This window comes from Carcharodon carcharias, chromosome 1 (genome assembly GCF_017639515.1).
Source record: "Carcharodon carcharias isolate sCarCar2 chromosome 1, sCarCar2.pri, whole genome shotgun sequence".
Classification (NCBI taxonomy): domain Eukaryota; kingdom Metazoa; phylum Chordata; class Chondrichthyes; order Lamniformes; family Lamnidae; genus Carcharodon; species Carcharodon carcharias.
This window is the reverse complement of record NC_054467.1, coordinates 198,971,684-198,988,519: the sequence shown is the minus strand read 5'-3', so window position 1 is coordinate 198,988,519 and position 16,836 is coordinate 198,971,684. Positions and strand designations below refer to the sequence as shown.

General features: G+C 44.3%; 1 protein-coding gene across 6 annotated transcripts in view; it reads left to right on the top strand.

Moving 5' to 3' along the window:
- pdzd2 (PDZ domain containing 2) overlaps positions 1-16,836 on the top strand; it is a 648,685-nt gene that overhangs the window by 503,942 nt on the left and 127,907 nt on the right. For all 6 annotated transcript variants that reach the window (XM_041183009.1, XM_041183071.1, XM_041183135.1 and 3 more), the window contains 2 exons: positions 11,199-11,310; positions 15,287-15,435. In XM_041183009.1, coding sequence (XP_041038943.1) covers positions 11,199-11,310; positions 15,287-15,435 — 261 coding nt within the window. The remainder of the gene's footprint in view (positions 1-11,198; positions 11,311-15,286; positions 15,436-16,836) is intronic.

Below are 16,836 nucleotides of genomic sequence, written 5' to 3'. Positions count from 1 at the left end.
CTACCCACTTTAGAATTGTACCCTTCATTTTATATTGCCACTCCTCGTTCTTCCTACCAAAATGAATCACCTCACACCTCTCTGCATTAAATTTTATCTGCCGCTTGTCTGTCCATTCCACAAACCTGTGTATGACCTCTTGGAGTTTATCATTATCCTCTTCACAAGTCACAATCTTTCCAAGGTTTGTGTCATTGAAACTTTTGAAATTGTGCTCCGTACACTGAATTCTAGGTCATTGATATACATATCAATGAAAGCATCAGTCCTACACTGACCCCTGGGAAAACCTACCATATTATCTTCCACCAGGCCAAAAAACAACCATTCACCTCTACTCTATTTCCTGTCATTCAACCATCTTTGTATCCATGCTGTTACTGGCCCTTTTATTCCATGAGCCCTAACTTGCTGTTATGCTGAACTTTATCAAATGCCTTTGGAAGTCCATGTACACCACATCAACTGCACTATCCTCATCTACCCTCTCTGTTACCTCATCAAAAAACTCAAGCAAGGTAGTTAAATATGATTTGTCCTTAACCAATCTGTGCTGGCTTTCCTTAATTCACCAGATTTTGTTCAAGTGTCTGTTAAATGTGCTCCGAATTATTGGCCAGGATTTTCTGGTCATTGGGCAGGCTTAGCGGAGGCAGGCGGGAGTGGCCACAAAACAGCACCCCCACCCTCGATTGATCCCGACCATGATTTCATGCTGGTTGGACAATTAACGGCCAACCTGTGTGAAATGCACGCTGCAGTGCTCAGCGCTGCTGGGGTGGGGGGGGCGGAGTGCGTGCGTGGAGGAGGGCAAGAGTGGAAGTTCATGCATGCGTGCAGATGCGCGCAGTAAAAGCTCCCTGAGGCACAGCATGTCCTATCATGTGAGTCTGACACATGAATAGGGACATGTTAGAAATTAGTTTGAATTTTTTTTTTAATCACTGATCGAAACCTCATCCCACCCGTGGATGAGGTTTATCAAAAAATCCAAAGGCTATAAGGTTGGCTGGGCAGCAAAAAATTTCTTTTAATTATGGGCAGCATTTTGCCCCTGTCAGGGGGGGTTGTGCGGGTGCAGGCACGGGTGAGCGGATTTCCGATCGGGGCCAATTAAGGCCTACCCAGTGTGAACTCTGCCCGGAAGCGCTGTGCGCTCCCTGTGCGGGCAGGGGGAGATTCCCTGAACCGGGAGTGCGCTCTTTCGTGCATGTGTGCGAAAGAGCGCATAGATCTCACTGACGCATAGTGCTGCCTCAGGGAGCTCGGCCCAAGTTTGAAAACTTTATTAAAGGGTGAAAAAAACATTCCTGAACTGTCCCCTCATGTGACACTGTTACATGAGCAGGGATATGTCAATTTCTTTTATTTAAAAATTTTATACTCATTTTAAATCCCCCGTGAAACCTCATCCTGCCCATGGGTGAGGTTTCATGTTTTTTCAGAAGGCCACCTGGGTTCTTCGCCTGCCTGCCAACCTTAAGGATGGACGAGCAGGTCAATTAATTGGTTTAATTACTTTTTTTAAAGGTCTTAATTAAGTCTGCACGTCCGCCGAACTGAAAATCAAAATGAAGCACAGTGACATCAGGACGCACGCCTGACCTCACCACATGTCATTTTACATGTTGGTGAGTGGGCCCCGCCCCCCCACTTGCTGACAGGAAAATGCTGCCCTATGACTTTAATAGCCATAACAGGCCACTTAATTGTCGGCAGGTGTGCTGCCGACTCCCACACGCGTCCGCCGGCTGAAATATCGCGTGTCATTTCACGCTCATTCAAGTTGGCGCAAGTCTGCCCGACAAGCGAAATATTCTGTCCATTGTTTCTGTAAGTTTCCCACCATCGAAGTTAAACTAACTAGCCTGTGGTTGCTGTGTGTATATTTACACCCTTTTTTGAACAAGGGTGAAACATTTGCAATTCTCCAGTTCTCTGGCACCACCCCTGAGTTTTTGGAAGATTATGGCAATGTCTCTGCAACTTCCACCCTTACTTCTATCAGTATCTTGAATGCATCTCACCTGGTCCTGCTGATTTATCAACTTGAAGTACAGTAAGCCTTTCTAATATCCCCTCTTTCCCAATTTTTAGCTCTTCTAGTGTCTTAGCTACCTCATCTTTCATCATGACTTAGGCAGCATCTTCCTTGGTAAAGACAGACACAAAATACTCATTGGGCAGAATTTTCTGCCTTCTGGGCGGGCGGACCCGATCCAATCTCCAGCAGGCAGGGAGCCGATCCCCGCCGGAGAAGCGGGCCCTGCCGCCATTTTACGTGGGCGGGTCAATTAAGGCTCGCCCAGCGTGACGTCCGCCAGGAAGTGCTATGCGCTTCTTGTATGGGCGGGGGAGGATTCCCCAAAAGTGAGAGTGCGCTGTTTCGCGCATGTGCGCAAAGAGCGCACATCTCCCTGAGGCTAAGTGCTGCCTCAGGGAGATCACTGACAGTTCTAAAAACATTAATAATAGCAAAAAAAATCTTTAACATGTCCCCCTCATGTGACAATGTCACATGAGATGGGACATGTTCTTAATTTACACTAAAACTTTATTAAACTTTTTAAATCCCTACATGAAACCTCATCCCATTGGTGGATGAGGTTTCATGTTTTTTCTATTCCCTGCTGGGGCTCCTGGCCTGCCCGCCAGCCTTACGGTTGGACAGGCAGGTCCTTTAATTGTTTTAATGATCCTGTCAATGGCCTCAGCTGATTTCGCTGTGCCCCCGCCTTCCTGAAAATTTAAATGGGGCAGGATGACATCCCACGTCATTTTATGCATCGGTGAGTGGGCCCTGCCCCCTTCTCGCCGACAGCAAAATTCAGCCCATTTAGTGTGACAGTCGCCTACCTTCATGTGTAAGCCCTGTTTTAGGTCCCTAATCAGCCCCACTCCTCTTTTTAGCACTCTTTTACTATTTCTATGCCTATAGAAGACTTTTGTATTCTCTTTTATGCTTGCTGCTAGTATCTTCTCATACTCTCGTTGTTTCTCTTATTTGTTTCTTCATAGCCCTTCTGAACATTCTATATTCAGCCTGGTTCACAATTATATTATTCACCTGACATCTGTCATATGCACCCACTTTCATTTTCATCTTACACATCCTCATCCAGGGAGCTCTGGATTTGTTTGCAATGCCTGTCTTCCATGTGGGCATGTAGCTGGATTGTACATAAACGATCTCCTTTTTAAAGACAGCCAATTGTTTTGATAGTTTTGCCTGCCAATCTTTGATTCCAGTTTTACTGGGCCAGATCTGCTCTCACCCAAATCTAGTCGCTCCTGCAAAATAAATTAGTTTTGCTCTAGATTGCACCTTCTCCTTTTCCATAGCCAACCTAAACCTAAAGATATTATGATCACTGTCCCCTCAATGTTCTTCTAGGCCTGAATTTTATGCTTGATGTGGCACCAAGTCAGCAGGCCTGGAAGCGGACGTGAAATGTGCTTCCGACCGTGATAGGCCCCTGAATGCAATTTCATGCTGTCTGGCCAATTAATGGCCTGAAACACGCACTGAGAAAGCCTCAGCACTGCTGAGGGGGCGGTGGGAAGAGGGCAGGCACCGACAAAAGTGAGGGCGCAAATGGGCACTTCTGGTGAGCTCTCTGAAGGCAGACTGCTGCTGTGGAGCTGTACAGATTAAATGACAAGAAAAAATGCACCAAACTGTGTCTATGCAGCACATTCAAGCACCTGACAGAACTCAAAAAACATCAGTCCGCAGATATCATTTTTTATTATATTTCACCCCCTGACATGTCATCCCACCCTTGGATGAGGTTTCGTTAGAAACAGGCTGCCCGCCTGCCCGCTTTGCCCATGCAACTAGCTTGGAATTGCAAGGACAATGTAAAATCGTGGACAATAGGGTTTTGAATGGCCTTAATTGGCCCTTTAATTGTTGGCGGGCACAACTCCGACTCCTGCGCACGCCCTCCGACCTCAGCATTGCTCGCATGCTCAATGACATCAGGAAGCATGCTCAACATAATTTTGCGCAATTTCATGTGCGTTGCCCAATCAGCGTAAAACTCTGGCCCGAATGATATTTGATCCACTTGACCCACCTCATTCCCCAGAACCAGATCCAGCAATGGCTCCTTCCTTGTTGGACTAGAAACATATTGATGTAGGATATGCTATGAATACATCCTAGAATTTCTTGCCACTCACTGCCCTATGCATTATTACTATCCCAGTCTATATTAGGATAATTGAGGTCCCCTATTAAAACTATTCTATAATTCTTGTACCTCTCTGTACTTCTCTTGCAGATTTGTTCCTCTATATCTTGCCCACTAAATGGTGGCCTGTAGAATATACCCAGCAGTGTGATGGTACCTCTATTGTTTCTGAGCTCTAACCAAATAGATTCTGCCCTTGACCCCTCTAGGGCATCCTCTCTCTCTAGCACTGTAATGTTCGCCTGAAACAATACTGATATCCCTCCTCCTTTTCTTATCTTTCCTGAATACCTTGTATCCAGGAATATTGAATACCCATTTCTGCCCCTTTTTTTTTAGCCAGGTCTCCGTTATTACCACAACATCATGGGCAGGAGTCTTACCTTGTTGGGTGGGCCCGAGGGCCGGGCCTGGGAGCGGTCATGAAACCGACCGCCGCCCACGATCGGGCGCTGACCGTGATTGGCCAGCCAGCATGAATCACGTGCTGCAACGCGGAGCACTGCGGGGGTGCGGGCGGGAGGAGGGCGAGTGCGGAAGTTTGCGCATACGCACAGGTGCACGCACTGAAAGCTCCCTGAAGGCACAGAACTGCATCAGGGAGCTGAAAATTTTTAAAAAACATAAAGAACTAAAAAATGTTAAAAACATGTCCCCTCATGTGAATCTGTCACTTGAGCAGGGACATGTTATAAATGACATTTCAACATTTTTATTTTATTTTTAATTCCTGTTGGAAACCTCACACTGTCCGTGGATGAGGTTTCATGAAAAATCCAAAGGCTGCCTGGCCGATTCGTGAGGTTGGACGGGCAGCAAAAAATTGGATTTAATTGTTACTTTGATGGCCTTAATAGGCCTGTTAATTGTCACTCCTGTGCACACCCGCTGACCGAAATATCACGCAAGTACATGATGACGTCAGGATGCTTGCCCAACGTCATCGTGCGTCATTTTACGCTCGAGCGTGTCAAGCACACACCTGCACGCTGAGCGAAAAATTCTGGCCTGTATTTCCATGTGGCAATCTGCACCTTAGGAGGTGACTTAAATCAGAAATGCTGCCACCAGAAACAGACAAGTACCTCGAATAATTTTAAAAAGGGCTTTGGCAACATCTTATGAAACCCTTGTAGCAACAAACCTGTGGTGGAATTTTACGGCCGCCTGGGAGTGGGTTGGCAGATGGGCCATAAGATTGGCTGCTATGTTGATGGTGCCATGCCTGCCATCTGCCCGCCTCCTCTGGTATTTTACCAGAAGAAGGGGAAACATCAGGCTGTTTACCTGCCTTTGGGTTATTTGAGCCCCTTCAGTGACCAATTAATGGTCGCTGAAGAGCCTGTTCCCGCCACTGTTGATATATTGTGGTCTAAGAGAGGCGTCCCTCCTGTTGTGGCACCCTGTGCCCAACAGAGGACCCATCCCCCAAGGTAATCCATCCCCCTCCAAATATCTTCCACCCCTCCAACAGCCCTGCTGAATTGGTCCTCCATCCTCCTCGCCGGGACCTGTCAGCCTAGCTCCCACAAAACCCCATCATTTAACCCCCATCAAAAAGTTGCAAAGGAGGTATTAATTTTAATTTCAAACACAGTGCTGTAATGAATTTGTTCATCACCGCAACTGACCAATCAACGTGCTTTTTGTATAAGATTTACTAACTCGATAAGTCCTAAAAGGAGCTTAGTAGAAATGGTAGAATGATTCTGCTGCCATGTGAGACACTTTTGATGCTTTTGGCAGTAACCTCAATGGGTGCTCAAGCCTCAGAGGACCCAGCTGAGTTCTTCATTACTTTGGCTGCTGCTGAGGTAGTCTTGCCCTGCAGTCTTTCTGGCACAGTGTTTTTGAGACATACGATAAGGCACAATGTAAATATAAGTTCATAGAATCCAAATCAGCAGAAACTACGAAAAGCAAATTGTGCCTGGCAAATTTACTGGAATTCTTTGAGGAAATAACAAAGTTGGTGACTATGACACTTAATGATTCTCGGAATCATCCTGGTTCAGGAAGAAACCCATGGGATTCAGGAAGGAGTGATAAACTGGATTACTAATTGGATGCCTAATGGGAAACAGAAGGTAGCTATTAATGGCAACAATTCTAATGTAGTAGCTGCGACCTTAAGAATTTACAGTAGAACAGGAGTAGGCCATTCAACCTGTTGAGCCTATTCTAATCTGTCTTGGACCGTTGCTGTTAATAATAGTAATTTATTTATTTATCTTAATGGAAGTACTTTTAGTGTTGAATTTAAAAATATGTAATACTTACATTTATTGTATCTGGATTTAACCACTTGAATGCAGAAACATTATAAAAGGTGATTCTTTTGTGTTTACACTTTTCTCTTCATCATTGTAAATTCAATACTTCTATGAAAATAATATACAGGCCTCTTCAAAAAGTTTTACATTGCGAACTAACTTGCCTCTCTCATTTCTCACATAATAATGAGTATATCATTATGCTGAAGTGCTGAGACTAATCAAGGATGGTAACCGTAGGAACAGGCTGTTTTCAATTGAATATAATTGGCTATTTCATCTGTGACATGTTCCTCTCCTTACATTTCTCAGCTGATGGATAGTGGCTTGAAGGAAAGAAGGAAATGTTCTCTGTATGTTGAACCATTTTGTTGGGCCAATAAATAAAACATATGTAAAATTTTGTAACCATAAAAGAGACAATAAAAATGGGAAATATTATAAATATTATTAAAATTGACATATCTTCTAGTCTACAAATTGCATTGGCCCTAGTATTTCGTTAAGGGTATCTAACAAAATTTCCTGTTGAATATGCTTTAGGAAATTATTGAAATTGCATGTAGGACAATTTTTCTTCATTCATGGGATGTGGGATCACTGGCTGGGCCAGCATTTATTGCCCATCCCTAATTGCCCTTGAGTAAGTGGTGGTGAGCTGCCTTTTTGAACCGATGCAGTCCATGTGATGTAGGTACATCCACAGTGCTGTTAGGAAGGAAGTTCCAAGATTTTCACCCAGTGACAGTGAAGGACCGGCAATATATTTCCAAGCCAGGATGGGGAGTGGCTTGGTGGGGAACTTGCAGATGGCGGTGTTCCCCTGATACTGTTGCCCTTGACCTTCTAGATGGTAGTAGTTGTGGGTTTGGAAGGTGCTGTGTAAGGAGCCTTGGTGAGTTTCTGCAGTGCATCTTGTAGATGTCATACACTGCTGCCACAATGCATCGGTGGTGGAGGGAGCAAATTTTTGTGGATGTGGTGCCAATCAAGTGGGCTGCTTTGTTCTAGATGGTTTCAAGTTTCTTGAGTGTTGTTGGAGCTGCACTCATCCAGGCAAGTGGGGAGTACTCCATCACACTCTTGACTTGTGCCTTGTAGATTGTGGACAGGCTTTTGGGAGTAAGGAGGTAAGTTACTCACTGCAGGATTCCTAGCCTCTTACCTGCTATTGTAGCCACAGTATTTATATGGCTAGTCCAATTCAGTTTCTGGTCAGTGGTAACCCCCAGGATGTTGATAGTGGGGGATTCAGTGATGGTAATGCCATTGAATGTCAAGGGACAATGTTAGATTCTCTCATGATGGAGATGGTCATTGCCTGGCACTTGTGTAGTGTAAATGTTAACCCAAGCCTGGGTTTTGTCCAGGTCTTGCTGCATTTGGACCTGGACTACTTCAGTATCTGAGGAGTCGCAAAGGATGCTGAACATTGTGCAATCATCAGCGAACATCCCCACTTCTGACTTTATGATGGAAGGAAGGTCATTGCTGAAGCATCTGAAGATAGCTGGGCCGAGGACACTACCCTGAGGAACACTTGTAGTGATGCCCTTGAGCTGAGATGACTGATGTCCAACAACCACAGCCATCTTCCTTTTTGCTAGGCATGACTAGAACCAGCAAAGAGTTTCCCCCCGATTCCCACTGACTCCAGTTTTGCTAGGGCACATTAATGCCACACTCGACAAAATGCGGTCTTGATGTTAAGTCAGTCACTCTTGCCTCACCTCTGGAATTCAGTTCTTTTGCCCATGTTTGAACCGAAGCTGTAATGAGGTCAGGAGCTGAGTGGTCCTGGCCGAACCCAAACTGAACATTAGTGAGCAGGTTATTGCTAAGCAAGTGCCACTTGATAGCACTGTTGACGACCCCTTCCATCACTTTACTGATGATTGAGAGTAGGCTGATGGGACAGTAATTGATCAGGTTGGATTTGGCCCGCTTTTTGTGTACAGGACGTACCTGGGCAATTTTCCACATTGCCAGGTAGATTCCAGTGTTGTAGCTGTACTAGAACAGCTTGGCTAGGGGCACAGCAAGTTCTAGAGCACAAGTCTTTGGTATTATTGCCGGAATATTGTCAGGGCCCATAGCCTTTGCAGCATCCAGTGCCTTGAGCTGTTTCTTGATATCAGATGGAGTGAATTAAATTGACTAAAGGCTGGCATCTGTGATGCTGGGGACCTCCGGAGGAGGCCGAGATGGATCATCCACTCGGCATTTCTGGCTGAAGATTGTTATGAATGCTTCAGCCTTATCATTTTCACTGATGTGCTGGGCTCATCCATCATTGAGGATGGGGATATTTGCGGAGCCTCCTCCTCCAGTGAGTTGTTTAATTATCCACCACCATTCACGACTGGGTGTGGCAGGACTGCAGAGCTTAGATTTGATCTGTTGGTTGTGGGATCACTTAGCTCTGTCTATCACTTGTTGCTTATGCTATTTGGCACTCAAGTAGTCCTGTGTTATAGCTTCACCAGGCTGACACCTCTTTTTTAGGTATGCCTGATGCTGCTCTTGGCATACTCTCTTGCACTCTTTATTGAACCACTGTTGATCCCCTGGCTTGATGGTAATGGTAGAGCGGGGAAAATGCTGAGCCATGAGGTTACATATTGTGGTCGAGTACAATTCTGTTGCTGTTGATAGCTCACGGTTGCCCAGTCTTGAGTTGCTAGATCTGTTCAAAATCTATCCCATTTAGCACAGTGGTAGTGCCAAACAACATGTTGGAGGGTATTCTCAATGTGAAGGCAAGACTTTGTCTCCACAATGACTGTACAGTGGTCACTCCTACAGATACTGTCATGGACAGATGCATCTGTGGCAGGCAGGTTGTTGAGAATGGTGTGCTTTGCCCTCATGTTGGTTCCCTCACCACCTGCCGCAGACCCAGTTTAGCAGCTATGTCCTTTAGGACCTGACCAGCTTGGTCAGTAGTGGTGTTACTGAGCCATTCTTGGTGATGGACATTGAAGTCCCCCGCCCAGAGTACCTTGCCGCCCTCAGTGCTTCCTCCAAGTGGTGTCCATGGTGTACTGATTCATCAGTTGTGGGTGGGCAGTACGGGGGGAGACTTCATGGGTTCTGGAGTCGATGTTGATGACTCCCAGGGCAACTCCCACCCGACTATATACCACTGTGCCACCAACTCTGCTGGGTCTGTCCTGCCGGTGGGACAGGACATACCCAGGGATGGTGTCTGGGACATTGTGTGTACGGTATGATTCCGTGACCATGACTATGTCAGGCTGTTGCTTGACTAGTCTGCGAGACAGCTTTCCCAATTTTGGCACAAGCCCCCAGATGTTAGGAAGGACTTTGGAGGGTTGACAGGACTGAGTTTGCCATTGTCGTTTCCAGTGCCTAGGTCAATGCCAGGTGATCCATCTGGTTTCATTCCTTTGAGACTTTTTCATGGTTTGATACAACTGAGTGTCTTGCCAGACCATTTCAGAGGGTGTTTAAGAGTCAACCATATTGCTGTGGGTCTAAGTCATATGTAGGCCAGACCAGGTAATGACTGCAAATGGGTTTTTCATGGTTATCATTAGACTTTTAATTCCAGATTTTTATTGAATTCAAATTTCAGCATCTGCTGTGGTGGGATGTAAACCCAGAGCATTACCCTGGGTCTCTGGATTACTAGTCTAGCGACAATTTCACTAAACAACCGCCTCCCCATTACTATGAATATAGTGATGTTTACTGATATAAAATAAACTGGTCAAAGTAAAATATTATAAACTCAATAAATATGTCAGAAAATAGCTCCTGTAATAGAAGTGTTCCTGTGGTTTGGCTTCAAGTTGAAATATAAACACTGCATTAGTAAATCATTATAAAATGCCATGACGTTTTCCATTACAGCCCTATTACAGCCAATTTACCAATAAAAATATTCTTCAATCCTATAAAATAGGTGTCTCGCTATTTAAATTTACCATCAAAAGGACATTACAATTGATCAATTGTTCCTTTCAGGATGATTAGGTGTATCCATGCAATGTCTTGACTCATAACATCATAATGTAGGATGATCCATCTGGAAAGAGGATGCTTAGTCCAATCACAAACTTCAAAATGTGTGAAGTATTTTTTATTAACACTGGATATCAACAAGGATCTATTTTTAGCAGTTAATTTCTCTAAAAGTTTTTATTTTAATTATAGGTGGTACGAGGGAGGAAGGTTGAGAAACATGATTATGTTCAAGATCAGCAGCCATTATGTGCCAACTATCACTCAGTTGGTAGCACTCTTGCCTCTGAGTCAGAAGGTTGTGGGTTCAAGTTCCTCTTTAGGTACTTGAATCCAAAAATCAAGGCTAACATCCCAGTGCAGTACAGAGGGAGTGCTGCAATATTGGAGGTGTTGTTATTCAGATCAGACGTTGAACTCATGCACCATCTTCCCTCTCACATGGACATAAAAGTTTTCAAAGAACTAGGGAGTTCTCCCTGGTGTCCTGACTAATATTTATCCCTCAATCAACATTACAAAAACAGGTTATCTAGTCCATTATTACATTATTCTTTATGGGAGCATGCTGAGCGCAAATGGGCTAGTGTACTTTCTACATTACAACAGTGGCTGCAATTCAAAAGCACTTCATTTTGAAATGTTTTGGGATTTCCTGAGGTCATGAAGGCTGCTACATAAAACCAAGTGTTTCTTTCTTTTACTTCTAATTACTTTTGTATTGTTTGACCTTGTGTCGCAGGTTTCAGAAACTGAGAAAAGCGATGACCGTGACCGTGTGGAAGCACCTCAGCTCTGTTGTCGAAGTCCAGTACCAGGCAGTAGTGTAATGAAATTCAGGAGCAGGTCCCAAGGTAGGCAGTATAATTAATGCTGTTGTCAAAATCCTGCTAACCATGTCTTTCTTTTAGTCCATATATTCCTCAATGGTTTTCCAAAAAGAAGACAAATGGAGCCATGTTTCAAACAAAATATCAGAGAAGCATAGAAGAGCACAAAGCAAATCAAAAGCCAAACTGGTTTCCGTAGAAATAAAATGTTCATTTGGAACCCTCTGAGGTTTCTGAGGTAGTGGATTTGATTCTTGCCATTGCCGCCTGGATGCTGCATTGTCTAGCCAGAGAATTGAAAGGAAAGTCTGGTGTGGAGTTTTGCATTCTCTCCTCCAGACCCTACTTGATTGTACTTACTTTAATTTCAGTAGAAAAAAAAATCAGCTGGGTTCTGTTCCAGTGTGTGCCCACCCAGTCAGATTTTCTTTCCTGCGCTCATCAGTATGGACATAAATTCACACAGCATGTGATTTATCCTTAAGTGACTCAATTCTGAGGAAATTAAATCTGAAGGAAAGAAGAAAAATTTTACCTACTCTTTTTGATATAGCAAACTACGATAGTGTTGATTTGAGGGTCATACAGACTAGAAACGTCATCTCTGTTTCTCGCTCCACAGATGCTTTCAGACCTGCTGAGTTTTTCCAGCATTTTCTGTTTTTGTTTCAAAAATACTTCTTTGGCAGTAAATGCTCTGGGATGTCCTGAGGTCATGAAAGATCACAGAATCACACAGTGCAGAAGAGGCCCTTCGGTCCATCGAGTCTGCACCGACACGTGAGAAACACCTGACCTACCTACCTAATCCCATTTACCAGCACTTGGTCCATAGCCTTGAATGTTATGACGTGCCAAGTGCTCATCCAGGTACTTCTTCAAGGATGTGAGGCAACCCGTCTCCACCACCCTCCCAGGCAGCGCATTCCAGACCATCACCACCCTCTGGGTAAAAAGGTTTTCCTCATATCCCCCCAAAACCTCCTGCCCCTCACCTTGAACTTATGTCCCCTCGTGACTGACCCTTCAACTAAGGGGAACAGCTGCTCCCTATCCACCTTGCCCATGCCCCTCATAATCTTGTGTTCCTCGATCAGGTCGCCCCTCAGTCTTCTCTGCTCCAACAGAAACAACCCTAGTCCATCCAACCTCTCTTCATAACTCTCTTCATCCCAAGCAACATCCTGGTGAATCTCCTCTGCACCCCCTCCAGTGCAATCACATCCTGCCTATAATGTGGCAACCAGAACTGCACACAGTACTCCAGCTGTGGCCTCACCAAGGTTCTATCAACTCCAACATGACCTCCCTACTTTTGTAATTTGTGCCTCGATTGATAAAGGCAAGTGTCCCATATGCCTTTTTCACCACCCCCTGACATGCCCCTCTGCCTTCAGAGATCTATGGACACACACGCCAAGGTCCCTTTGTTCCTCAGAACTTCCTAGTGTCATGCCGTTCGTTGAATACTTCCTTGTCAAATTACTTCTTCCAAAGTGTATCACCTCACACTTTTCAGGGTTAAATTCCATCTGCCACTTATCTGTCCATTTGACCATCCCGTCTATATCTTCCTGTAGCCCAAGACACTCAATCTCACTATTAACCACCCGGCCAATATTTGTGTCATCTGTAAACTTATTAATCCTACCCCCCACATAGTCATCAATGTCGTTTAAATAATAGGAGACCAGCACAGATCCCTGTGGTACGCCACTGGACACTGGCTTCCAGTCACTAAAGCATCCTCCTGTCATCACCCTCTGCCTCCTGCAACTGAGCCAATTTTGAATCCACCTTATCAAATTACCCTCATCCCATGTGCATTTGCCTTCTTTATAAGTCTCCCATGTGGGACCTTGTCAAAGGCTTTGCTGAAATCCATATAAACTGCATCAACTGCACTACTGTCATCTACACACCTGGTCACCAGCTCAAAAACTTCAATCAAATTTGTTAGGCATAACACCCTCTGACAAAGCCATGCTGACTATCTCTGATCAAACCTTGCCTTTCCAAGTGGAGATAGATTCTCTCCTTCAGAATTTTCTCCAATAGTTTCTCTACCACAAACGTGAGACACACTGGTCTGTAGCTCCCTGGCTTATCTCTACAACCCTTCTTAAATAGCAGAACCACATTAGCTGTTCTCCAGTCCTCTGGCACCTCCCCCGTGGCCAGAGAGGAATTAAAAATTTGGGTCAGGGCCACTGCAATCCCCTCCCTTGCCTCCCTCAGCAGTCTGGGACACAAATCATCCAGACCTGGAGATTTGTCCACTTTTAAGCCTGCCAACACCTCTAATACCTTGTCACTCTCTATATCAGTTTGCTTAAGAATCTCGCAGTCTCTCTCCCTGAGTTAGATACTTTAATCCTCATTCTCTTGGGTGAAGATGGATGTGAAGTATTCATTCAACACCCTAATGATGTCCTCTGGCTCCACCTTGGCTGCCCCCTTGGTCCCTTTTGGGCCCTACTCTTTCCCTGGTTATCCTCTTCCCATTGATATACTTATAGAATATCTTGGGATTTTCCCTACTTTTACCAGCCAGAGCTTTCTCATATCCCCTCTTTGCTCTCTTAATTGCTTTCTTAAGCTCCACCCTGCACTTTCTGTACTCCATTAATGCCTCTGTTCACTGGCTGGATTTTCTTCCCTTATACCTGCTAAAAGCCTCTCTTTTCCTTCTCATTGTAACCTGAATATCTAAGATGTTGTATAATGAAAATTTTTTCTTTATATTAGCCAAATCCTAAGGCATTTGTGTTGAATTTGGTAAAATCAGCCTGAGTTTAGACTTGCCAATGTTCTCCACTGATACTTATGGCTCATGCTGGTTTGAGGACATCAGTTGAAGATAGGCTCAGATTCTGTTGATGCCCTCCACTATCAAATAGCCTCGCAACACTCAGTGTCAAGGCCAACATTTTAGCTGAAGTACAAGAAAGCACCCAGCACAGAACTGTACTCCACACAGGGTCTTTTTTAGGGCAGGGGAAAAGAGAAAATTGGGAAAAAATAGAGTTATGACCTCTTCTAGTATATCTCAAATTGTACATGTAACGGAATGCTAAAAAATGTCTATTCCAATGTGTGTTCATGGAATTTTGTAAAAGAAAGTTGCCTCAGACACATGATATCACCACCACCTGGAAGTTCCCCTCCAAGCCACTCACCATCCAGACTTGGAAATATATCGCCATTCCTTCACTGTCGCTGGGTCAAAATCCTGGAACTCCCTCCCTAACAGCACTGTGGGTGTACCTATACCACATGGACTGCAGCGGTTCAAGAAGGAAGCTCACCACCACCTTCTCAAGGGCAACTAGGGATGAGCAATAAATGCTGGCCTAGGCAATGACGCCGAAATCTCATGAATGAATAAAAAAAGAATTTTACAGTGGAAGAAATCTGAATTAACACTGTGAGTTAATTTATCTGAAACTTCATCATGTGATACAATGTCACAACAGATTGGCTTGTATAAATTCATCATTTCCTAAAGTGTAATATTTATTAACAGTAAAGAAAAGCCTATTTAAGAAATGTGTAAATTGAGTCACTTGTTTTGTCAGCATCTGCTTTGAGAAAAAGTGCTGAACAGTATTCATATTTGGTTTATTGTTGGATCCATTCCTGAATGTTGGAATTTTTCCTAGTTGAAATTATTCTGGGTTGCAGGTTGGTTGTCTGGTCTAAAGTTGTTCTTTGCAAGTTAAGAGATCCTTCACAGACTAGCAGGGTTTGGCTGACATTTCCAGAAATTGTAAACTGTGAAGCAGCAATGTTTTAACTGCATTATTGCACTTGCCCCAACATATAACCTTTCTTGTCAAGAATGCATTGTATGAATTCAGGCATGGAACTGCATAAATGAATGGCCGACAAATTGGAGGGGTCAAACCCACTCCCACGACATACACTCCTAATGAGCAAACTTCCCAGTGAAAATGTGTACAATATCCCCTCTGATTCCCACTTCTGCTTCCTTTGACAGGCGGAGGGAGCCGCTTGGAATCTGTTGGTGAAGATGATGAGCTAATTGTGGAAAATGGTGAACCAAGTTGTGACATGGCAGAAAAGCCAGCACGAGGAGGCCGCAAACATTCCCTTCCCCAGCAGCTGGATGCAGTTGGTATCAGACAGGTGTGTGTGTGTGCCCAACTCTTTTCTATATCTAGCTGAGCCATCAGGTATGCTTCAACTAAGATGGTAACAATTTCACCAAATGGTTTTTCTCCAGACCTTCTGAATTTGAATGCATGAACGGTAACTTGGTCAGAATAGCAAACTACTCATTAATTCACAGAACATCACCAAATGTTTTCTAAGCAGTAAAGGTAACTTGCTTTGATGCCTTTATCATCATTATTTAGGAAACTTTGAGGATAGCAGGAAAGGGTTTCGTTCGGAGAAGCTTTCCTGAGATATTCCATTCTGCTAACAGTATATCTTTTGAGGCGAATGGTTTGGTTTGCAATGCAATTTTCAGTGTGAATAACTTCTGTCCTTCTGGAGGATGAGACCATAATTTTATCCACTTCTATTTTCATTCCCTCCTTTTTATCTTCAAACCCACAACCAAAGTTTTGACCTCATCTGATTGGGGTAGTCAGGCTCTCAGTCTTGGGATCTTACTTGTTTAGTTTCAGAGTGAACACACTCTTGCTGTTTCTTTCCTTAAAGACTCAGCTGAGATTGGCAAACTTACCCTCAGAGGAATTACAAACATCCTTTAAGGCTGATTTAAGGGTTAATTTTATGGTTAATGGCTACATATTGAGAATTCCATTCTGGAGACAGGTATGATTTTTCAATGGTTAATTTTAATGGATAGAAAATTATATGGAGCATGCTGATCTCAATGCAACAACTACTGATCTATTCTCCCATTGCATGTAGGACCATGCCAGAAGCACTAATTTGTAAAATTTACCCTTCCAGGTCATTCTGCAGCTGGGAGTCCCAACACTCTAATACGCAGTTGTATTTTACATGCCCCTGATGGGTGTGATTTGTGCAGGGGGCATGTAAAATAGGGCGGGTGCCCAACCACCCCCGCCTTCCCGCCCACCCTGGAGCTCACCCCCATAAATACAGGGGTCGGGCAGGCGCCAAAATCGGCAGCCCGCCCACCATATTCAAATAAGTAATCAAGGGTCAGTTAGGCTTGTTATCAGGCCAAAACAAAAACAGAATTAGCTGGAAAAACTCAGCAGGTCTGGCAGCATCGGCGGAGAAGAAAAGAGTTGACGTTTTGAGTCCTCATGACCCTTCGACAGAACTGAGTGAATCCAAGAAAGGGGTGAAATATAAGCTGGTTTAAGGTGTGTTTGGGGGGGGGCGGGGTTTGGGGGGGGAGAGAAGTGGAGGGGGTTGGTGTGGTTGTAGGGACAAACAAGCAGTGATAGAAGCAAATCATCAAAAGATGTTACAGACAACAAAACAAAAGAACACATAGGTGTTAAAGTTGGTGATATTATCTAAACGAATGTGCTAATTAAGAATGGATGGTAGGGCACTCAAGGTATAGCTCTAGTGGGGGTG